Source organism: Syngnathus scovelli, chromosome 5, assembly GCF_024217435.2.
Source record: "Syngnathus scovelli strain Florida chromosome 5, RoL_Ssco_1.2, whole genome shotgun sequence".
Taxonomy (NCBI): Eukaryota; Metazoa; Chordata; class Actinopteri; order Syngnathiformes; family Syngnathidae; genus Syngnathus; species Syngnathus scovelli.
Window position 1 is genome coordinate 3,085,535 of NC_090851.1, and position 24,670 is coordinate 3,110,204.

General features: G+C 42.5%; 3 protein-coding genes and 1 long non-coding RNA gene across 4 annotated transcripts; 2 read left to right on the forward strand and 2 right to left on the reverse strand.

The window, feature by feature from the left end:
- Nucleotides 1-541: 541 nt before the first annotated feature.
- LOC125969411 (arachidonate 12-lipoxygenase, 12R-type-like) lies at nt 542-4,423 on the reverse strand. The gene is made up of 14 exons (XM_049721451.2): nt 4,132-4,423; nt 3,724-3,928; nt 3,567-3,648; nt 3,365-3,487; nt 3,173-3,276; nt 2,922-3,088; nt 2,641-2,784; nt 2,177-2,380; nt 2,000-2,086; nt 1,755-1,924; nt 1,449-1,570; nt 1,254-1,354; nt 1,015-1,185; nt 542-814 (listed from the first exon to the last, which is right to left on the reverse strand). Exons 1-14 carry the CDS (start codon nt 4,270-4,272, stop codon nt 635-637), a joined length of 2,001 nt encoding a protein of 666 aa, XP_049577408.1. The 5' UTR covers nt 4,273-4,423; the 3' UTR covers nt 542-634.
- Nucleotides 4,424-5,108: 685 nt separating this feature from the next.
- On the reverse strand, nt 5,109-15,943 carry tbck (TBC1 domain containing kinase). Its single transcript, XM_049721446.2, has 26 exons — nt 15,782-15,943; nt 15,304-15,497; nt 15,159-15,231; nt 14,908-15,022; nt 14,754-14,827; nt 14,436-14,577; nt 14,302-14,362; nt 14,183-14,244; nt 14,028-14,089; nt 13,681-13,829; nt 12,930-13,068; nt 12,761-12,860; nt 12,636-12,685; nt 12,421-12,550; nt 12,237-12,335; nt 12,103-12,165; nt 11,911-12,037; nt 11,573-11,623; nt 11,403-11,486; nt 10,742-10,827; nt 9,431-9,467; nt 8,173-8,334; nt 6,632-6,804; nt 6,200-6,360; nt 5,454-5,613; nt 5,109-5,333 (listed from the first exon to the last, which is right to left on the reverse strand). The coding sequence occupies exons 2-26, from the start codon at nt 15,494-15,496 to the stop codon at nt 5,223-5,225; spliced, it is 2,664 nt and encodes an 887-aa protein (XP_049577403.1). The 5' UTR covers nt 15,497; nt 15,782-15,943; the 3' UTR covers nt 5,109-5,222.
- On the forward strand, nt 10,609-12,911 carry LOC125969425 (uncharacterized). The gene is made up of 5 exons (XR_011086881.1): nt 10,609-10,657; nt 10,747-10,851; nt 12,252-12,323; nt 12,414-12,688; nt 12,770-12,911. It is a non-coding gene; the product is annotated as an uncharacterized lncRNA (long non-coding RNA).
- Nucleotides 15,368-19,786, forward strand: aimp1a (aminoacyl tRNA synthetase complex interacting multifunctional protein 1a). The gene is made up of 8 exons (XM_049721467.1): nt 15,368-15,513; nt 16,170-16,302; nt 17,539-17,669; nt 17,792-17,905; nt 18,126-18,284; nt 18,867-19,069; nt 19,234-19,402; nt 19,535-19,786. Coding segments are annotated over exons 2-8 (945 nt in total). The 5' UTR covers nt 15,368-15,513; nt 16,170-16,300; the 3' UTR covers nt 19,702-19,786.
- The last annotated feature ends 4,884 nt before the right edge of the window (nt 19,787-24,670 follow it).

The window sequence follows — 24,670 nt, forward strand, 5'->3', positions numbered from 1 at the left end:
ATTCCTCCAGCCAGGATTCAAAGCTGTGAGAAGTTCACATAGACAAGGTTTGCCGTCAGCATTGTTGTGCGGTTTCCCTGCCAAAAGACTATTAAGTTACGCAACAACAACGAGAGCAACATTGTTCGGTTTTTATTGGTGGTGGTGCCTACTTGGTTTTCTGATGGGAGTTGATGGCTGCTCTCAGCTAGCTAAATAAGCTAATATGTATCAACAACCTTGAGGGTGTACTATAAACCGTATTTCATATCACACACATAGTGACCAACAGTCTCACGGTCATGAGTATTATCACGATATTGTCGAAAGGAACGTAAACAAAAACAATGACAAAATTTAAAAAAGACAACCTACGTTTAAAGATGAGGACCAAAATTAATTGACATTTGAGATGACCCAAAATTGGCTTCAGATAATATAATCCTAGTGCGCATTCCTGCATTATTTGTACATTCCAATGACCTAAAAGTCGTGCAATTTAAAGTTTATTGCATGAAAATGTCTCAAACTTGAAACGACACGTCAACAAAACACACCGTAGTCCAACTCCTGAATTTCATTTTATTGCCATCTCGTCACACTTATACCTTGATCTGTATGCATACAGGTTTTTAGGATGGTTACTTTCTGATGTTTAGATGGCCACACTGTTCTCGACATTCTTTGGATCCAAGTAAGTGTACGGGATTTCCAGGTCTTTGTTTCTGTTGTTGATCATGATCGACAACTTGTCAAGATCGCTTTTGAAATCTGTTTGCAACTGGCGGGGAGTCTCTTCGGTGTAATGGTACTCGGGGTAATCTCCGAGTGAGACCTGGTGACACAAAGTATTTACATGACTGCAAACTAGATCTGTGATCAACTAGTTACCTTGACACCGGACCAGCTCTACAGTGTCAGACAGATACTGGTTTCCTCGTCTTAATTTTAGCCCATTGTCTCTTCCCCGTCCCCCTACCCCTCCCCTCCTGTTTGTCTTGACATTTTTTGGTATGTCGAGTTTGGTGTACTTACAAAGTCAGAGGACCGCCTGCTGAGCAGCCACACTGTGGCCATTCCCTGAGCAGTCACGTTGATTGGGGGCAACGTCTCGAGGATTGTGCTCTTGCTAGTCGTCCCTTTTTTGGTCGGGGGAGCACGCTGCAAGGTGGCGGGGGTGTTGGGCATCCAGCCACCATAGTCGTACTGCAATGGTTTTGCAATAAGACCAAAAGTAATGCAAAGCAATGCTGGTGTTCATTCTAAGAATTCACCTGCCCGCTGTTCACAGCTGCGTGTTGGCACGAGCAAGTGAACATCACCATGGTGGCAAACTTGATCAGTTCAGACACAGTGGTGAAATTTTGAGGGATTCCTTTGAAGGGAAGAAAAACGCAAGCATCACTGAGAGGCGTTTGAACTTTCGGGTGGATGCGAGTGAGGCAAATGTGCACTCATGTAATGATTACCTGTTTGTAGCTGGGAAAGGAATCCGTGTTTAAAAATGTCCCCAATCCAAGTCTGCAGTTCTGAATCTCGCTGGACCTCGTCATCACTTTTGTAGTAGTATTTTATCACTCGCTGCACATATCTTTTGAAAGACAACTTGATGATTACATTCTGCTAAATATCTTCACTGACACAAACCCCATTTTGGAGCCGTCTGATTGTTAACTGATTATTTCCTGGTTCATTGGGGATGATGAACACATGGGCAGTATCATTATGATTTCAATTGCAATAATTGCAATAATTTATTATGCAAAAAGTCATACTTAAAGATGATGCTCCACAGTTGGAGTCCATCATCTCTGTAGTAGAAGTTTGGCAGGTCCTGCAAGTCACGGTCAGCAATGTCGTCGGGGATGCAAAGGGACCTGTAGGTGATGGAGGACAGCGATCTTGCCAAGATCTTTGGCAAAGCCTCTCGGCCAGAAGCTGCAAACTGAGAAACACTCCATTTCAAGACATAAACAGAAGGATGTCCAATGTCACTTAGAACGTAAAGGCCGACTTTTACCAGAGTGAAGACTCCAGCAGGTCCTATGAGCCGTTCCCGAGCTAATTCATTGATCTGCAGAGTGTATCGAGTGTGGGGTATAAGGAGCTAAAAGGATGGAAGGAAGGATCATGAACCCAAACCTGGAGAAAACCAAAGTCTTGATATATAAAACCAAATTAGGAAAACTCTAGGTACCTTGTAGATTGGATGCACCATGGGCAGGTTGCGTAGCAGTGACACGGCAAAAACCTCTGCCAGCAGGTGGGTGCGCAGCAAGTGAGCGTTGAGCTGGTGCTCTGAGAAATCGGCACTTCTCACAAAAATCTTAGCCGTCAGCCAGTCGTACGCAGAGTCAGTTGGGAGAAAGATGGGGTTGTCTTCCGCCGGAGTCTGCTTCAGCTGTGGAAAGTGGAAGAAACCAAACCAAGGATGGGCATTATTTATTGTTGATGATACACTGATCTGCCCTGAACTAGAACCCGAAATACTTTTCCAAATGAGACCCATTGCCCCTAGATTGAAGTGTTGATTCTTATTCCAGGTGCTAACTGCCGCACCAAACACGAAAGGTCACGTTCGTGGAGTCTGAGCAATAACTACGGATGATCCCAACTACGTCTAATACCGTAGATACGTACGGTAGATTAGGCTAATGTTACCTGAATGGCAATAGGCATCAGCTTGTCGTCGGATCTTTTGTGAAGCAGGACAAGAGGAGCGGTCAAATACTGTTGCTTCTCATTTATGATGTTTGCCGGCATTCCGTCCAGGTTCTTGTAGTCACAAAGGTATATGTTGCCTCGCTGTTTGAGGACAAACACATCGGAATAATAATATTGAGGATACCACATACCGTATCGCGCAATGCTGAGTTTTTGTGTTGTTGACAAAACGGCTCAATCCATTCAAATCCTAATTGGGAGGAGAACCAAACCGTTACCTCCAACTCATTCAATAAGTTTGAGCCATCGGGGATGAAGACCATGTCATCGGTCACAGGGAAGTTCTCGGGTAGAGTTTTGCAACGTCGAATCAAGGTCGGATTGACTCCATTTAGAAACTGGTACGCAAATAACCAGTCCTCCGCCCAGTGCTCCTGCACGTAATCTGACAAAAGTAATTAACGTTTGCAGCTCAGGTTTTGTAAGACCAGCAGATGGTGATAATGGAAAATCCATTCGGCCGCTGTACCTGATAAGGGCGTGTCTTTGTTACGGAACACGCCGTTGATATCGTCAAGAGTTTTCCAATTTTCCTGGTTGTCAACAAGCCCTTTTAGCCGAAGCTCAGCCAACCTGGAAATAAAACGAGTAACCTTTTCTCAACAAATCATGAACTGAACACAAGGATGGCATCGTACTGTGAGGTTTGGCAGGCGCTTACCCTGTGGCCGCTGTGAATGCAAACTCTGTCGTTTTGGTGAAGGAGAACTGGACTTCATCTGGCAAGGTCATTGCACCATCTGCCTTTATGGTGTACGGTATACCTGGGCCATAGAATTCCCAGCTGTTGGGCAATTTAAACATGCATGTAGTCTCATGCGGAATACTTTCAATATAAAAAAAACATTAGAGTGAACACTCACTCATACTCTAAACTTCGCTGGCTTAGTTCCTGCTGTCTCGCGTACTGGCCTAGAGAGTGGCTTTCGTCAAAGATCCTCAGAGCTTCCAGAGCAAAGTCACAAGAAAAACATGAGCATTGTTCGTAGGGATCGCACACTCGATGGCAGGTCAACCCACCTTTGCCCTCTCTATAACGGTGAGTCTCCTGGTCGCTGATCCAGCAGTGGATGGGAAAGGTGTAGACGTCTTCCTCGGGTGATTTGATTTCCACCTTATCAGGGAACCAAGCGTCGTCGGGCAAAAAGCCAAATTGACGTTTGTCTAATTCGATCAGAAGCAGCCGTCCAAGGGAATTTGGGCAGGACACAGTATAAGTAGATACCTAGAAGATTTAATGGAAGTCTTCATTGTAGGTGATACACTGTGCATTGTGGCTTCAAAATAATTAGAGCTGCATTGACATCTTTCAGTTAAAAGTGACAAAAATAATCTGGTAACTGTCTTTGTTAGACTGACCTTTTGAGGACCTTGGTTGGCAATCAATCAACCAATGGCAGGAGCACACAAAGAAGGCGATTTACTTACTGATCCTCTGAAGATGACCAAAGACTTCAGCCATGTACGATCACTCTCGCCATCCGTGCCCACCAGCTTGATGTGCACGCTGTTTAAGGTGGTGGCCTGAATTCGGTCGCCTGTGTAGACTGTCGCCTCATAAACCACCATTGTTGAAAAATCTTAATCCGGTCAATGTGATTCTTCTCTCAACTGAACACAATGGCTTCTTATACCGTATGAATGGCTGCTAGTGGGAAGTACCTGCGGCAGGTTTTAGTAAGACGTTTATGAGCAATGACCGGTTGCAAGGTTGCAAAAGTTCATTTCTCAAGATGAGCACTTTCACAATGAAGTCTGATTTAAATGCGCATGCAGTTCTGTATAGCAAAACCTAAAAGAGACACCCTTGGACCCCCACCCCCGGCCCCAGTAAAAAATCCTAACTCTGCCAGTGCATCAATGGTCTCATGCACAGCATTTTCTTTCAATTCAGCGCAGGTTCTTGTAGTCGGAAAGGCATATGTTGCCTTCCTGTATGAGGAACTGAGTTACTTGGAAGTAAAAATAAATTTACTTTGCTATCTAAGCTCTACAGTGACTACTTAACATTAGCTCAAAGTGTCATTTCTTCATTGTTGTCCCATGACAAGATATAATTAGAACATTGCAGAAATGAGAGGGATGTGAGATACTGTATGTTTCTTGCAGAGTCACTGGAAACAGACATTAGCAGATAAGCTCTTTTGTACGGCATTTCATCATATCATCTAAAAGCAGAAAGATCTTCTCCGGTGGTGTCCTCATATCGCCGGCTGGAGTTCAGCTGAGGCCAAGCAGAGCCAACAAGTTTTGGTTCCTCTGCTTCTGACCTTGAATGGCATCTTTGCCTTTTTCTCGGTCCTGGACTGGTCAAGCTCTGGATTTTTTATCAAGCCCAGTTGAGAACTGCACTGATCTGCTTTTCATTCACTTTATTATTCCGATAATAAGGAGAAGCACTTAGATGTTATTAAAGTGGTGCGATTCTTTTATTCATGATAGTATCAGAAGACAAAAAAAAACGGCAAGAATATGTACATAGTTTTTTTTTTTTTTTTTAACTGACTCAACCACTTGGGTCAAATCTGAGGGGAGGGGACAGTCAGGAGTCCTGTGGGCTTCAGCTTGTTGATCCCTCCATCTAGGATGCAAACCCGAGGAAAGTTCACCTTGACGAGGTGTGCAGAAAACTAGGAGAAAACAGAAAAATGGCACATTTCACACACAGAAATTGTGTAGCAGACATGTCGAAAATGTAATTATTTAATCATTTGATTTTAAATTAAATAGCATGTTCTTTGCTTCCTTACCACAGTAGCGCTTTTTATGGCGTGGCCGATGACCACGACAACCCGGCCTTTGTAGTTCTGAAGGATTCCCGTTGCTGGACATTGCAGCACCTCGTCATCGGTTCCGAACGCCGTGCTGAAGGGAATGTTGATGCTGCCAGACATGTGGCCTCTGCTGAAGCTGGTTGACGTGAAGTTAAAGACCCTTTTAACCAATTAAAACCATCTCGCTGCTACTTTTACCATCTCCAAAACCAGGAGAGACAAAAAGCTCTTTAACATTTACAATTCTTTGGAGTTTAACTTGCACTTTTCTTTCTTGGTCTGAAATTCAAACCTGCAGTGTTTCGAATTCAGTTTCCAAAACAATAGAATAATACAAACACACAGTAATCAAGCTACTGTGAGAATAACAATGGAACTGGACGAATGGAAATGAATGCTACTGCCCCGTGGAAAAAAAAAAAACTATTGAGGCTGAATGATTTTTACAAAGCTCGTTGGAAGATAAAACAAAGTAAAAAGACTATGAGAAAACAAAATCAACCGTCCAGCTCACGTTACAGCTTGTACACACTATTTCCTGATGATGAAATTGCCTTGAGGAAAGAGCATATTTCACAACACCCTGGCAAGAATACTTCTCAGTTTCCAAAACTGTGTGTGTGTGTGTGTGTGTGTGTGCGCGCGTGGGTGTGTGTACAGTTCTCCAGAAATTGTCTTAAGGAACTTGATAAGGAGCATATTTTTCACCCTGTCAAGGATACTCCTCTGCACTGCGAATATCAACAGCTATAATGCTCGGCTTGCTGGCTTTGGTCCGTTTATTTACGGCGAATGACATTTCGCAGAGGTCGATGAAGTCCTCTGCCGAAATACGAGGTGACACTTCAGCTTTCAGGTCCAACAGCACGAGAGGTTCCCGAGACTACAACGGAGATGAGATTGAGAGGCAGCAAAATTAAAAGTTGAGATAAACCTTTAAGCCCAGTAAATCCGTAAATCATTTCATACATAATTGCCCAAGGAGATTTAGAAATGTCCGTTTGCGCCGTTGTGGGAGTGAACACAACCAATTTGTTAGCCATCTAATGGCAGCAACTTCCCTCATTGTCTTTCAATTCCGTGCAGAGTGAGGAGAACAGGCTACATGGCGACATGACAGCAACATATATGCTAATTTGTGTTACTATACTCACCAGGTCCGTCTTGGGAAAATCCTGGAAGTCAGACGAGTAACACTTTGTGTTTTTTCCAAAGCCATTGTCACCGGCGATCTTTGGCGGCTGCGCATGTTGTCTGTACGTTGCACTTTTTGGTGTCCAGAAGAAAAGATTGATGGATTCACGGACGCAGCGTTCGATGTCAATTTCTGGAGGGAGGGGGGGGGGGGGGGGTAATATTGTAAATCAATCTCTATGACAAAACTGCATGTCATCGTAGTTTGACAATTACGATTTGTTGTTCACTGTGAAAATTACAAACTGGAGCCCATTAAATTCTGCGCCCAATTCCTCTTGCAGAGACAGATACTAATGTTCCGTGAAGGCAAATGCTGCTGTATCATCAGTAAATACCTCAATGCTCCACTACCAATCAATGAAGTCTCTAAACAAGACAGACTTACGATCGGATCACTCCAGGCCATAGGTCCAACAAAATGAGATTGATGGCAAGCACAATGTTGCCGCGCTATTCTTTTTTTGGGTAATGAAAAAAGGCTCAAATTAATCACAACAAACAATTCAACAACCTTGCATTTACTGTTTTAGAAAATGTGACAAGGCTCTGGACATTAAGGAGCTGGCGAGGGCCCTCGTCGCTCTCGGAAAAGCTTGGCAAAGGAGCTGACTGCATTTTTCGCCTGACATTTTTTACCTTTATAAGGAAAACTGCCTCTGCCTTAGCCTCTTTTCGTTGCGTGTTTGGGTCGGCAACGAGGGAGGTGGGAGGTTGATGGCCTCGGTTTTGTTTTGTTTCGAGAAAGGCCAGCGAGTAAGGTCAAGCAGTATTTGGCAAGGTAAGACCTTTAAAAGGAAAGTCACTCCCCAAGCATTTGGTACATTCTGAAGTTCATTGTAAATGCCACATAGCTCGCTGTGTGTCACCTTTTTGTGTGTTCGTTCACTTGTAGAATGAGCGCTAACCGCAAAAGCGTCACTCGTGGTCTCAAATGACCAGCAGAAATCACACTGGGCGTTCTAACTGGGTTGGTTTGGTGCTTGAGGCAGTCTGCTTGCATCTCGTTTCCACCCAGACTGAACTTGCAGTTGCAGATAAGGAGAAGAATTTCACGGAGGAGGGATGCCAGTGCTCGCAGTGGTTTTATGAACTTTGACTTGTTGAAGTGTGAAGTCGGACAAAACTTGATAAGGATAGCGTCGGTACTCCCAGGTTGGTGTGTCAGGGAAAGTGTTACCCTTTCCTGTTTGCAAAAAGTATGGCTCCCTCTAGTGGCACGTGGAATATTTTGTTCAGTTGTATTTCATTTGTATCTAATCTTAAGGACCTGTTTATTTGTAACATAGGTATTTAACTTTTGTATGCGCTACTGAATCTTTTGAGTATATATATATATAATTTATTTTATTTTTTTTGCCTAGATTTAAGTACAGTGTTTAATGTTCAAATTGTGCATCGGCTTGCAATAGGCTCAGTTTTTTTTTTTTTATGTCGGTAATGGTGGTTGAAAGCTCTATCATTTTTCTCAACCACTGCTGCGATGCACGTTAATAGTCACCCGGGAGGTCAGAGAACAGCAGGATGCACTCGTTGAAGCCGTTGGCAAGGAGGCGGTCCCTGAGCTGCTGCAATATGGCCATGCCGATGCATAACGGGAACGACGAGTTCCCCAGCAGCAACGTGTCCCACAGGTGGAAGATCTTGTGCAGCGGGAACACATCTGCAGAGGCGAGTGTAGATATGGAAACAAAAAAAAAAGAATTCAAAGAGACGCCAGCCGCAGCATGCCAGACAACAGGAACGGGCCACAATCAAAACACTAGGTATATAAAAAGACATCATTTGCATATGTGAATTATACATTGGCTAAAGCGTGGCTGTGTTTGTGTAAAAAAAAAAAAGAGGCCAACCAAGAAAAGAAATGCGCTGAGGAGTGGGAGTTTTCCCACGAAGCTGGTTTGCTAGCAGAATATTTAACATGACCGTTTTCACATTTGAAGGCAGGCGATCATCCGCCCGTTTGGATCCCCTGTGGGTCCACTGAGACGTGAAGGTGACAGTCAATGTGGGGCCACACGTATATTGATTATATGGAGAACGGAAACCGGCTGACGCTAGGAAGGTGGACATTAGAAGTCAGAGCAGGACACGTTAATGCTGGACTCTGCCTCGGGGGAGGGGTCAAAGGAGGTCACGCTTAACTCTGCTTTCCACCACAGCCGTGCTCTCACCGTGCGAGCTTCTCATGCTGGGTCACATTGTGGAGACGAGCCCAGTTTGAGTCGAAGGGCTTTCGAAATAAATCTAGGCAATAAAAATAGTTTTCTTTCTGCAGAGTTCCTCCATTTTCAGGCGCTCCAAAGAATCAAGCGCAGCTGCTCCATTGGCTTGAGTCATCAAACAGATTTTACAAATTAATCCGTAGACTAAATAAAGGTCACCAAAAGATGAAAAATAACATCCCCGGAGGGGCCGCCGACCTTTTCAGTCTCATTCATAGTCGGCTCCCAAAATGGAAGCGGACTCCCGGAGCCTACTGATGCTAATGGACTAGTTCGCTGCTCCTTTCACACAGTTGCTAAAAGCTGGAAAGTGTTTTTTTTTTCTTTTTTTTTTGTTGTTGCGTATAACCAGCACAATATAGAATAGCAGGGAGATGATGAGACAGGATTTTTAATTCTCCCTATGGAGGATAAGCGCATGGCAACAATCTGGTCGAATATGCAATTATATTTTTTAGGGGTGATCTTGACACCACCAACGAGTCACAATTTTACAGGATGTCTTTGTAAAAGAGGCTTATGAGAACTACTCACGTGTGAACATGGTCAGGAACCAAGGGATGGCGTACAGCTGTGAAATGAAGCGACAAGAGGGGGGGGACATTAGTGAGCTAAAGCAACATTTGTTCTCCACAATGTGCTGAAACGAGCATAACAAAAATGGTGCTTTAGTCAGTGACTTAACTCGGCGAGCCCCTGAAGGAACAGAAAGTGCTGACTCTGATTCAGAGTCACAATTAATCTCATTATGGCGCTTGGTAATCTTTCAATTCCGCCCCTGAGGACTCCTCAAAATGCTAAATTGGAGTACATGAATACATTGTGAAGCATGCTTGGCTGTTAATGAAGCACCTGGACACACATCTGGCCGATGTATGGGAGGAGCGGGGGTCCGCCGCTTATCTTGGCCACTCAGCCGACAGATAATTGAGAGGGTGGGGTGTCACTCCGGGCACACAAACGATAAGCGGCGCCGTCGGACACGGCCTCGGATTCAACCGGCAGGAGGGCGAGTTGGGCCGGATTAGATTAGTGACAGCATAAATGGCCCACCCGGGAATGAGAGATGTAGCCAAATTGAAAATGACCTGAATTAAACATCTGGATACGTCTGTGTGTGTGTGGGGGGGGTGCTTTTGGCCTCAGGATTTATTGGAGAGGACACCTTGGACGCTATTCAGCGGTATCCGATCAGCCTCGGATTTATTTATTCACATTTTATTTCGTTGGAAGCTCATCTCTGTCATTCAATGTGCTCTTTCTGTAACGATCTTAAAATGCCACATGATGGCGCCAAAGCACTGAAACGATTAGTTGGCGTCAAAGAAGTATTTGAAACGCTCGCCACTGAGTTCTGTAAATTGAGATTTTTTTTTTTTTCTGAACTACCCAAGCTAACTTCATAAAGACAACATGGCTACAAAGTTCCTTACTCGGCATTGCGTAATTTTTGTTTTTTTTTTTACTTGCCCTTAGGTCATTTTAGATATTTCCACTTTAATCCAGGAGAGCAAACACAGAAACATTTCCTTCATATTTCTTTTGAATGAGACCATAAATTTTGCCCGTGTTCTAGCCTGAGTGGTTTAATGACTTGGATTAATATCAAGAATTCCAACGTAATTATGCTTGGACAATACTGCTAAAAAAAAAAAAAACCTGTGAAAACTCAACAAAAGACAGATGTTTCTTTTTTTTTTTTCTCTCTAAACACAGATCCAAGAGTGAGGCCAAAAAGAAAAGATTGAGATGAATCCCAGAGTAAGTACGACGCAGTCACATGCATTTTGTGCTCGCATATTTTTCACCACAAACTGTAAGACACGGGTCTCTTTGTATTCTTACGTCAGGGATGAAGCCGATTTCGTTCAAGTGGTTGCTGAGCTCGGGGTCGTGGAAGGCGATCACTTGCGAGAAGACGGTCAGGTACTCTGAAAAGAGGTCACAAATGACACGTGAGCATTTTCTGCTTCTGCTATTCCGAAGAAATTTAGATTCTCGTCCCTTATATGTTTAAAATCCAAACTTCAGATGAAAATACCACTGGCCCATAAATTTTTTTAATCAGCTTAACCTTGGATTTATCTTTCGTCTATGTTGGCAGAAAAGGCATGCTTTTTTTTCTTTTACTATCAACAAAAGAGCTTTGACCAGACACATAAACATAAAACTGACTCCCCAGACCACCTGAAGGGGAGCGAGATAATAATAGTCCAATTTGTAGCTTTTTATCAGTCATGCAGGAACAGTTTTTAATGCGGTTTCATTTCTTTCCCAATTGCGACAGCTGTGGGAATGCGTGATGAGAGGTTGAAACTTTCTTTTCACAGCTTTGAAACAACACCCCCCCCCCCCCCCCCAAAAAAAAATGCAATCAACACGCAAACAGACCTCGGCAGTAATTTGCTTTCTCACATTGAGAGCTGGTTTGCAGCTCAACCTCACGCGGGTTAAACGAGGCCGTAATCGTGGCGTTGCGAGTACAACTCATTTTTCTCCATCTCACCTTGGATGACATGAGAGTTGTCCTTCAGGAAGAAGTTGTAGAGGTATTTCGGGATGAAGGCGGACATGCAAGAATATGCCAGCGCTGTCAAGAGCACAGGGATAAAAAAAAAAAAAAGCCAGTTAAAAACAAAACAAAACAAACAAGAGCGGCAATTTGTCATTTCTTACCCTCGTTGTTAAAATTCAAGTAAAGAAATGGGGCGCAAAGTGAATCCAAGCCTAAAAGAGAAACCAACATTTGTCACTTGTGAAATAGATGCAAATGCTTACGTCAGCTTTATCCAGAACAGCTAAAATGAGGTCAAGTTTTCCTGATTTACAATGGTAATAAAATATCCTAAATATGCTATGCAGTCATCTTACTGAAGCCATAATAGATCAAGACTGCCCCCTGGTGGCCAAGCGCATATTACACCACGAGGGTAGAAGGACGCGAGTTAATGGTGCGGGTGGTGCTGTTGACAACTTCAGTTAAAATTCGGATGGCGGGTTTGGGTTCGACTGACCCTGCCAGTAGACCAGATCGGGGTGGGAGACCACCCAGGCTTTCAAGAGACGTCTGAACTTGATGTGACCTTGAGGGGACGACAGCAGCTCGTCGTACTGGTGACATCGTGGGATGTCCACCTCGATCTAAAAACACAAACAGGACTGTCTTTTTTCGTCTGCAGATATCGTTTTGGCAGATGTCCTGTTACCTGTCTGTCAGTCGGAATGGGCGTGTCCTTGTCGATGCTTTCGTATTTGGCCTGAATATCCCCCTGTAGAAAATAAAAGACGCATAAGGACGCATTTGAGTGCCGTTGAATTCGTTCTCGACCATCTTTTGTACCTCAATACCCAGCAGAGCTGCCCAGGCTAGTCCACGCACAAGCGGGGGGATGTCAACCCTGGCCTCTTTGTGCACGAGATTCTTTTTGTAAGGATAAGCCTGAAAAAATCCATTTTCAATGTTTTTGACAATAGCAATTAGAAAATCGAGTGTCTTGCTATTTATGTGTACATGCAGGGGAGACCTTGAGCAGTCTGTCGAAGAGGATGACGCGGAGGAGTTGGTATTCGGTGTCTCGCTCGCGGATGATGAGCGGGAGCGTGACGCTGGCCGACAACTCGTTGGCGCTGTTGGAGTGCGCCAGACTTGACTGTCTGTGGCAAGGAGAACAACAACAAACAGTGTGTGGCGCCATTTCTTAGCCCCTGTGGGAATTAGGCTGAAAAATAAAAGACTTACTCGTCCTCCAGCAGAGGGAAATAAGATTCTCCTGCAACGTCTTTCAGTCTCTGGTAAAGGACAAAAGATCATTTTTAAAAGGAGTAGCAATTATTTGACTGTTTGCTCTTTTTTTTTGGTCTTACATTCCGGAGCTGGCAGAGAGAAAGCGTCACCGTGGTGTCGTCGAGCAAGAAACTACGATCCCTGCCCTGGCCGAAGGACTCGCCATCCTCCAGCACGAAACTTCATATGAGCAAGAAAAATTGAGATTATCCAGTGGTGTGCCGACAAACAAACGTGGATGTGCTATACTTGGGCAGCGTGCATATGGGAGGTTTGGACTGGATGATCTCCTTGTTGGTCAGCTCCTTCTCGAGGTCGCCCCCTGCTAGGCACCACAGGTGGTACACCTCGTTGATGGCTCGCTCCGAAAGGTAATCGTCGTTGTCCCCTAAAAGCCGCAGAAGCCAAATGATTATATCTGCTGATGCTGTATCGGTACACAAATGTTAAATATTGATATTGACTTTTCGTTGATGACTTTAAATAGAAATACATATTAAAATGATCATAATTGGATTGGGAGAGTGAGTTCTAAGGATTGTATATTATATGTTCCATATATGCAAGGTATTTAGTCAAATTTCTCATTTTAAAAAAAATCACAAGATTTAGTAGCCATCTGAATGTTCAAAACATTTCTTAAGGAGAAATGTTAAGCATTATTTTTTAAATCTAAGACAGTTCCCAGTGGGTGCAATAACGTGTGGAATACTTTTGTCAAAATATCCCAAGGTTTCAGAATTATAGCACACTACGCACCCTCTCTTTTTATAGCCTCGCTGAAATTAACCTGTATGACGTTGGAGGTTAATGGAAAGTTTAAAAATACGTTTTCAGATTCTACTGGATATGAATATTCTCTGTGATAATTGAAAAGCAAAAAAAGTTAGGATCCAGAATTCAAAATTCCACTTGAACTAGAAGACACGTTTGTCCGGCGATATTGACGAGCATGTAAGGAGAAATATCAGCATGCACAAAGAGAGCGTTTGAGGCCAACCTTTGCAAAGGTCGCTGATGTCCTCGGGGAGCTCCAGATGTGCACAGCGTAGCGAGGATGAGAACAGGCTGACAGGCTTCTGGAAGGGCGTGTACAGGCACGACACGCCATCGAACACGGCGTCTCCCAAAAGCTCGCGTGGGCTTGGCCTGGAGGTTGAACATGCAGCATCTGTTTGTTGCTGTCATTTTGAAGGATATCTCAGGGGATCAGCAAAATAAAAATATTAGGGGGGGGGGGGGTCCATACAGCCCCCCAGCTAGCTCCGCCCTTGGTCCAAATGTTTCCTTCTGCCACATACAAAAAAATGGATGGATTGAAAAGTCACTTGTTGGGAAATGGCGTACCGTTTCGAAGGCAGGAAGGTCAAGCATTTCCGCAGCAACTCTAGAACATTCTCGGGCAGCTCCTGTCAAAAACATTTCATCAGCCAACCTAACCTACTTTTTGTCAAAAGTACCTTAAAGTTCAACAAATTGATCAAACATAATTTGAGGACTACCTTAATGTTTTCCAGGCAGCCATGCTCTTCAGCGAGGACCGTGACAATGTCGTCTATGCAGCCTGGAAAGGACATAAACGACATCATGATGGACATCAAGCAAACCTATTCGGACTTACCCAGAGTCAGGATGAACTTCAGCTTCTCATTGATGTCAATATTATGCAGCAGCCGTCGACCCTGAGCCGCCGAAAAAATCAAAAGCAGCGTTAAGGCAGAAAAATAAGCTTGAATGTTTATAAAACGGTCTTACAGCGCACAGTTCAAGCAGCAGAACTCCAAGTGACCACACATCAGTTTTGGGTCCCGAAGGCCGCGGGGTTTCTTCGTGGGAAGGGCCACTGGGGTGAAAGGAGCCTTGCGCAATCACCTCTGGAGCAAGGTATGATGGGTACCTGCAAGGAGCACACCTTTTGAATCTTAAAGTAAAAAAGTATCTTACAATCAGGTTCAGGACTGAGTTGTGTAATGAAGTAAATTGAATTTCTTGTCTTAAATTATAAATGAGTGCGACTGTCTATATATGCCGTTATAATGTTTGTGATGTCACATGACAAAAAAAGGAACATACCCAATTGGGAAGTCCACATCAACGCCATGATCAGTCATGTGATAGAGACCAAATTTTGCCAATTTGACGTTGCCCTCCAAGGAAATACATTTCACATTAAAATCAGCTCGCAAAATAACTGCAGTATATTTGATTTACCTAAACATCATGTTACCTTACTATCCAGGAGCACATTGTGCATGTTAAGGGCCCTGTGCACCATACCATGTTTGTTCATAAAGGTCAGGCCTTCCAGAACCTCATAGGCGATCTGCAGAACCCTCTCCGGGCTGAACACACACACATTTGTGTCACACAACAAATACACAATATTAGCATAAATATGCACAACAAAACAAGGATTGCTGTGTCGTTCCTTAATGTCTTGTGTCGTTATGGGATATGGATTTTTAACAGATTTCCAACCTGACTTTGTTTCCCTGTTTTTGCAAATCATTCAGACTTCTCTCGTGGTGTTCAGCAACAACGATGAGACGTTCTGCAGGAAGAGACACATGGGTATGTTGAGTGATCATCAAGTTAGCGATAAGTTCTATTACACAATGCATACCATGCTTTCCTCTGGAGATGTCCACATACTGGCAGAGTCTGGGATGGGTGACGGTCTTCAGGATCTGGAAGCGTCCCAATATTTTGATGGAGTTTGGGGTCAGGGGGAGGCCGTTGCTGCCACACACATCATGGGGGAGTGCTGAGGCGAAGAATGTAAAAGCCCCCAACTGGGCGTCCTTGAGAGGCTGCATCCTGAATTATTATCCAGGTAAAGAGATGTCTTTACTGACACATGGTGATTCTTAGTACTGTGTGAAATTAAATCAGCTATCATCATCGATTATACTCAAGCAATGCTGCCATAACACACGCAAGTGACGGGTCTAATTTACAGTATATAAAGAGTCTTCAAATGGTTTAAACTAAGACTTATTCTAGCAGCATATTGATGCTGCAGTGAACTACACTCACTGAACACATCATTTAAAATGTTGATTTCCGGTAGGAAACCAAAGAAGACAAATTGTATATATTACCTGCGAAAAGCGTCTTTACGCCCGCTTCACGGCAAAGAGGTTCGACCGACCTAGAACTCGAATAATGGGTCGATATTCAATATTTTCATTGAAGAAGTCGGGCGCTACTGTCAACTAAAAAGACATTGAACGTGATCTATGACGTCATTTTTGTGCGACGGCGATGTACTCAAATGACACTAGTTTACACACGAGTTTACAGGCTAATAAATAACGAATATTTAAAGTACAAATTTTACATGTGTTATTTTATTTTTTCCTCCATTGTCAAAATGTCATGGTGAACTATTTTTGAACCGGCGATTATTTCGGTCAGTTGTGGAAACGATATATATAACATGTGGGTAAAAGCTGTCGTATGTCAAACGATTGTGCGCATCTTTTACAGATCTACGTTGTTGGACCTAATTTAGCATCCGTGTGCCTGCCTGTGCTAAATTAGTGTTAACATTCCTAGCAAGCAAGTGTCAAGACCCGCCGAAGCTCGCGGAAACGTGTAGAGGTGAATGCCTAAAGTCCATGTAAGTTTAATTTGTTCTTTATATGTGATTCTATTATTTTTTTTGTCAAAGCAGTCTTACGAGCAGCGACAACTACAAATGAAGGTGTAGTCGGAACGCTTCGAAACAATTTTGGAGCTGTTAGTGGCGCGCTAGCTATTTTAATTTACTGCAATAAATTGCTTCGTTATATTAACACTCTTATTCGCCAATTAAAACTTAAAGGCGTTAGCTGGCATCACAAAGCTCGAATACAGTTGTCCCTTTGAGGTTTACATGCTTTTTATGTTGACAACACTCAAGTTTTTTTGGCAATAGTATACAAATTGACATAAACAAAAAAATACATGAGAGAATGTAATTCTTTTGAAGACCATGACATACGGGAAAGCCAGTCTAATCTTACTCAATTCATGGATGGTCGGATAGCTATTTTTAGACTGAAGTTCATTTTAAATACTCAAGGTGGCGCTATGATTGCACTTTTGTATTTTGTCATAGTGGTGCACAAGCAACCAGATATTTTCATGTTTTGTACCTACTCTATACAGATGGAATGAGTAACAAAAGCATAATTGACTTGCATATGCGTCAATGTGTACTGTGACGTATTTTAATGCGTAGCCGAATGAGTTCAGCTTCATGTGGTCTGCCCGCTGGCTCTGTTTAAATGAATTCAAGGAAAAGCACTCTTTGATCCTTATTTGTTTTTTTTCCCCCCATCAACTGCGGCAATTTAAATGTTTCTAATTTTCCTCATCCTTCTGCAGTTATTTTTCATCTTGAGCCAGCTGTTGTTTTCCAGCACCTCACATTTGATTTCAAACAGAGGTGTCCCTAATTTTAAAAAAAATAAATAATTGGAAATGGAGACTCTAAACTCCAAATTTCCACATGTTGAAGCAAAAGATTTTTTCTCCATACCAGTAAATGAATTTAGTAAGTTCAAAATTCAGTTCGGCTCTTGTCTGTTCAGTTTTATCTGGGATTGGCTGGTTAATCGTTGGCTGGTTATCGTTCTCTTCGCCTTTTGGACAGAGGTCACCTTTATCTCGCATTGGCCATTTGGCAAGAGCATGTCATAATGATCATTAATTTCACAAGCAAATAAAATAATGTGTAACACAATGAGTTAAAGCCAAAACAAAACATCAACGAATCAAACGCAAATACTATATTTTAACTGGATTCAAACAAACAAATTTGTGAATGGCAAATCATAAATATGCAGTGTTCACTGTCTATTGTCTTTTTCAGGCTTGTCGCCCGCTCCCTGATCAAAATGTCAAGTGTCAACCCCTTGGCGAGGCTGGAGCAGCGAGCCGCCGAAGCTGACCAGCTCATTGAGTACCTCAAACAACAAGTCCAGCTGCTCAAGGAGAAAGCAAGTAAATGCTTTAAAATATACACCACAGGAATAATCATAGTCGACTTGAGAGCCGTATAGGAGCATCTCCTAAAGTTTGAATATTTTGTGGACGACGTCAACATGAATCGACCTACTTTGCAGATGTCCAGGCCAGCATCAGAGAGGAGAAGAAACTGCTGGTGGAAAATGCCAGGTTGAAGCAGGACATAGAGGACCTGAAAAAACAGCTGCTGGACAAAGAGAAGATGAGGGGGGGTAAAGTGACTCTTGCCTGACTGTTCATCTCATTTTTTAACATTTATTTGAATGTTCAGTTCCTTCCCTTAATTATGGTATTTTTGATAAATTAATTTGCTATTATGTGGATCATTTTAATAAATTTACGTGGCATGAGAACATACCCAAAAAAATGTCCAGCGGATACTTAGCTGGAAAGTTTCATCATATGATGAAATCTACTTTCTTTTTCCCGCAGTGCAAGACGTTGCCATGCCATCGGTGGAAGTCTCTGTGAAGTCCAACGCCACTCCTCCCCAACTCGGTGGTCCCGCGCCTTCTGTCACCCCGGCCGCCGCCACCACGGTTCAGAGTCCTCGCCCCAAAGACGACAATAAGAAGAAGCCAGAAAAAAAAGGTGACGGATGGCGCACATCAACATTCCTCCTGTTATGAATTCTTTTGAAGTGGCGACGCAAACACCGATCGGCGACGTGTCACGTCGCACGTCAGCGAGCTGCGGATTTCATTGGAATTTCTTGCGGCGCGTTGAAGTTATTAAAAGTGACCTCTCAACAGAGTCGGCCATATTGAAAACACCCATTTCATCTCGGGACGTTCGCATTTCTCATATCAGGTGTTGATGGGTCGTACAATGCAATGGAGCCCCCCCCCCCCCCCCCCCCTCATTGTAAAACTGCGGTGAATTTATTGCATTGCAAATATTTGAAAGAAGTTTACGTTCCAGAAAAACCACAGCTGAGTTTCATTATTCTTCAGAATAAAGCTTTTTAGCTTTGCTTGTGAAATCAAGTCATACCCATGTTGTGGGAATTAGACAAGTATAAATTGGTGTCCTTCAGTGTTGACACACAAAAAAATCTCCACTTTACCATCACTTGGTATCCCTCTTTGTCCAAGAAAAAGCAAAAAAGTACTTTTGGATTTAAGGCAAATAGTTAAAGTGGACTAAAATGGCTGTTGTCTATAAAATGCGAAGAGAAAAAACCACAGCAGATGACGGCAGCTGGTCAGGACGACGCCAAGGTGGACGTGTCCCGGCTGGACCTCCGCGTCGGACGCATCATCACGGCGGAGAAGCACCCGGATGCGGACAGTCTCTATGTAGAGCAGGTGGACGTCGGGGAGCCTTCGCCCAGAACGGTGGTCAGCGGGTTGGTCAAGCATGTGCCTTTGGAGCAGGTACACTTTGAGAACTGAAGATGGAAAAGAGCCTTGCATTTGTTACATAATGTCAAATTCCATTTGATTCAAATATGTCGTATGGGGTTTGAGTTCTTCCCCCCCCTTCTCCTGTCTTGGGATAAACAGACTTCAAGAATGTTCCTTTTAACTGTCTCGTGCAGATGCAGAACCGCATGGCAATTCTGCTGTGTAACCTTAAGCCAGCCAAGATGAGGGGGGTGACATCCCAGGCCATGGTCATGTGCGCCAGCTCGCCCGACAAGGTGGAAATCCTCGACCCTCCCAGCGGTGCCGTGCCAGGGGAAAGAATCACTTTCCAGAACTTCTCAGGTTATTCTTCTTTTTTTTTTTCCTTCCTCACAGTCGGCCAAAATGGAATTTTCCACCTACGAGTCCGAACAAACCGATCGGGTGACACCCAAATACAATTGTACCTGATTATTCATTGAATCGATCTTGCAGGCGAGCCCGACAAAGAGCTGAACCCAAAGAAGAAAGTTTGGGAGCAGATTCAGCCCGACCTGCGCACAGACGGCGAATGCGTGGCGACCTACAAGGGGGCGCCATTCGAAGTGGCCGGTAAGGGAGTGTGCCGGGCACAGACCATGAGCAACAGCGGCATCAAATAAAAGAAGACGAGCCGATCCACCAGGTGACAAATGGAAGTGAAAAAGCGTTTGAAGGGCTTCAATAAAATTTTCATCATCTTCCTAATGCGAGTTCTAACTTTCGTTTCCTAAACGCAGGGTGCTCTCGGTGATGTTCCGTGATTTTACGTTGAGCAGACAAAAAAAAAAAAAACGCCTTGAATCGCTCCAACAAACTCGATAATTTAAAAACAAGCCCTGCTGCCTTGCGGTTGCGGGTGACATTCAACGGGTTATAACTGTTTACTCTGATGGCTTGCAAAGAAGTTGTAAATCTTTACTAGCCTCCAATGAGCCACAAATGCTGAAAATAGAAGTAGGAAATGGGGAGATGTAGCATAAAGCAGCCGTCGCGCCAACAAACGTGTCCAGCAGCCTGCAGAAGTTCAGACAAAAGGGCCTTTTCTGGAAAGTAAAGCACTTTTCCAGAAAACTCTTCAGATGTTACCCCAATTATTTTCTTGTTCATGGCAAACTTGACTTCCTTTTCATCTTTTGATGGTCATTATCGGTTATTTCTTTAAACGTCAATTATTTCTCATTGTCGGAACAATAATCGATTTTTAAATCGTATCCAAACCAGCCTTATTTCTAGAATCGAGAGTCTAACAAAACACCTGTAACCGTTTTACAGAAGTTATTACCCACAGAATCTTGCGCCTCATCGCGTATTTCATCATGGAAAAACCGCCATCCGCACACGTCAAAATTTTGATTCATGACAGTCGATTTAAAAAAAAGTAAACAATGATCCACAGCATTGTTTGAAAACCATCTCAAGATGGACAAAAACATAGTTTGGGTGGAGAGTTTTGATGGAAAGACAAATCTCAGCGGACTCGCTTTGGCTACGCTTGAAAGGGAAGAGCTTGCGTACTCCATGTGTGGCTTTGCCACACTTTTGCAATGACCAACACGATCCAGGCGCTTTAACCGCAGGAGCTCCCTTGACGCGTAAGACGGCCACTGTGGGATGTCATAAAGCCTCGTCGACATGTCTGCGTTTGGTCTGGGGGGAGCGATTATCTTCACCTTTGAGGACGAGTGGGGTACAACAAAACTTCTGCAAAGATTAAGGATAAATGACATTTCAAATGGCTTTTTGCAGTTTTTAATCTTATGAAGTAAGGGACAAAAGTTGACGCCAACCATACCAATCGACTTATTAATAGTTAGACTTGGATGTCGATTGTGACGCCAGGAAACCATAATTGGCTATCAGGACTTTCTAAATATCAGTTTGTGGTAGAATTATGCTGATAGCAGAGTCACTAATCATTTCTTGGCTTCAATTAGGGGATTTTTATGTCCCTTGGTAAAAGCATCCCGATGAGAAACGCTCGGACCAAAACCCAAATAGCAGCTAAAAATTGTGTGGAATTTTATCCTACGAACTAAATGACAATGATCAGCTGTAAAACATACAGCGAATTTTGTTTGAGTGTCTTTTTTAACAGGCTTTGCTTTCTCTAGTTTATATGATTGTGTACATATGTGCTTTATTTCATGATTCAGCGGGCAGGATGTAAAACCACGACTCAGCATTCTGTCCATAAAGGAAATTCCCAAGCCCAAATTAATAGAAACAAAGAAAACCCAAGCCACACACATTCCAAAAGAAATTTTGTGTATTTTAATGTTTGTAATGTGTTTTTGTTGTTCCTCTCACTGCCGCTAGTATGAAGCTTTCAAGACTAGCGGCGATGGGATTAGCCAAAGCTAGCGAGGCTAACCCGCAGTTTTCATCGGATTGTCCGATTGCTCAGTTCAGCCCTTTCTATCTACCAATTCCAACCTTTGAATCAGTTTGATTGAATTTAGATCATCACTAGCATCTTCAACCGTATTAACAGGTCGAGCCAAAATTTCAAGATACATTTTTAATGTCCTTTCACATGATTCAACGGTGTCAGTGGAATACCTAAAGCGATCAACCTAATGATGTCACAACCCTGTTGACCATCAATTGATACACATAGCTAGAGGCAAAAAAAAAAAAAAACTCTGGTCCAGCTCCTTCCCAGGGCCATGACTGACTCCCAGGACAAAACAAAACCAGCACTCCCAATTATTCAGGTCTCAGGTCTCCCAGCTTTTGTCATGGCGCTTTGAAGGATGTTGTTTTGTTTGTTTGAGAAATTACTGGTGTCCGGTCTGCAAAAAAAAAAAAAAGACATTCAGGGTTAGAAAATAGAGCGATCACAAAAGACATGACAATACCTTTTGCCACTCTTTTACCATTTCTCTGCAACCTGACCCCCTGTCTATTTGAACGTTATTTGGCTAAGCGTCGCCATGGGACACACTGAAGCCATCCTTTTGGCAGTTAGCTATTCCCATGCATTCTACTCTTCTCCTAACAAGGCGTGGACACTTGTTAAACATCTCCTCATAGCATAAAGGCTTTTGAATATACATTTCATTATGAGAAATAACCTTTGAGCGAGCAATCGGGACAACTATAGGACTTGTATTGTGTTCCTAGCAAAAAACAAATTACGTAAAAACGATTTATTCATGAATTTACTTCAATTATACACTGGTTTAATTGTACCTTCTGCTATCTATTGGAAGAATATTCAATTTAGTTTGCATGTCACTATAAATCACTGGCATAGAGATTGTAGATGATAATCTATGATAAGTAATTAGCTGGTGACTGAACTTGGATAATTTACTTATCATAGTCACACCCACCGAAGTTTTCCGAAATAAGATTTGCTCTCTCTAAATAAAACTGGCTTGAGTTGGGTGAATTAAACCTAAAAATCTGCTGTGATTTTGAGAATAAGAAATTCTTTAACACAGTGATTTTTTGGCGTAATGATACCGCCTCAGTTGGAATGTTGGAACGGAAGTTTTTCACGTAGGCTTCTATCAGCATACAATACATTTGTTGAAAGGAACCCATTATGGTGAGTTTTGGAAGGTATTTGCATCATGTGACTTTTGTTTACTCTGGTAACATAATCTGCGGCTATGGTGGAGATAGCATCATGGTGGGGCAAGACATCAGTGACAGTCTCTAAACTGTGAGTTCAGTAAAAGTGCAGGCGGACATTTATCATAGTCCATCACACTATGACTAGATAAAGGGAAAAACTTCCTATGCTACATTTTAGCCAATGTTGATTTGTAACATCTACAAAACAATATTCTCATGTTAATCCACAGTGCAGGTTACGTAGCTGAGTCAGCGATAAGCAGGCTAGCAAACGGCGGCCTTTGCTAATGCTACAAAACTGGCAACTTACAATTAAAAAGCAAATATCAGGGCCTTTTCAGGTAACTAGCAAATATTATCTGTCCAACTGAATAATTTACCAAGCAAAAAATGATTCAAAGCACTTTCAGTGAAATAGTTTATAAGAATAATGAGGTTGCTAATTTACAGATGAAATTTCAGGCGAACTTGGTGGATCTCAACTGGTGGCCTGCAACTGAAAAGTGAGTCACTGACCTGTTTTGGGTAAGTCCATTTATTATTATTATGTGTTTTAATTGTTTATTATGAGTGATCAATGAACTGATTTGATTATAAACATGTCAAAGGTTGACCTTTACTGTTCCACATAATAGTTTTGTTACTCCTCAAGTTCAGTAAAATATCATTTAATTTGTTTCTACTTGCCAATACACATTACTGGACTGATGAAAAAAAAATACTTTGTAGTAAATAACATTTTTTTAAACCAAGTGTAACTGGTAATTTTCCGCATGAATGTTTTGTGACGCAGCTGATTTTTTATCGTGTCACCAGATAAATTCCTGGCCTGATAAATGCTTTAGTTAGCTAACCTGGAGGCAAAACTTTGAATACCATTTTATTATCAAAGGCCATGAATGATTTATTCTTGCGATATCAGTAAGTTGTTTGATAATATCACATATCGGTCGAGTAAGATGACAGGTTAGGATACAGTTTTCTGATAAATTATCATTTAAACTGTCAAGGTCTATATCTACTCTGCAGGAGGATGCCAATCATTCGTGCAATGGAAACGTCAAAGACAATTTACAGCCTTAAATGAACCCAATTTATAACATGCAAGGAATACAAGTTATTTTTCTCCTTTATTTGCTCCTAAATATGTGGTTTACCTCATTTTGTAAACATATTGTGATTCAGCTCTATAGCTGAACTCAACGTATGTTTTTTGTTTTTTTATACGTAGTGACAATTTAATTTTTAGCGTACCTATTGCACATACAAAAGACACATATCAATCACTTACAGTTTGTTTTTGAAATGATTCCAAACTTAAATTCAGTTTATGGTTTTCAGGAACGCCCGTATCAAAGACAATTTATATTGACCCTTAAATACTTATATTTGTTAAATATCAATGCTAATTTAGATTGCTAGCGTACTTGTCTTTCCACGTCAAAGACAATTTAGTTTTCGGTGGGAGGTTGCCAGACTTCATCGCTCAAGTACTGATCTGATTTAATCCAGTGCTCAAAATTGGCAATCTGAAAAATCTATTTTTCCGCTCAATGTAGTTGTAGAAGTCCTTGGGAACGACACACACCATGAAAAATGATCAGCGACAGTCGCTGATGATTTGGCATGTCACTCATTGTAGCAAGTCTGACTTCCTATCCGGCAACACCAAGAAGATCAAGCTTCTTGATACCTCAAATCTGTTTTTAAAACATGTTCCCACTTTTGCTGAGCTAGTGGATCATTTGAGCCACTTGAAATGGAACCACATGTGGAATGAAGGGGGAAAAAAAAATGTATTAGCTGGAGCTGTTAACAAATCATAGTCACGTCTGAAACGAGAGCCAGGCTGCATGCTGCTTTTTTTGTAAGTTTGAGGAAACGCCTGGTTTAATCTTTAACAAGGCGTTTTATTGGAAGAGATGCGCCGACTGTCCGATGTATAAAATCGCCGTAAAGAAAATAGCAAGAGAATGAAAGCAAGGTGCTGGAGATTTAGTGTCGAAA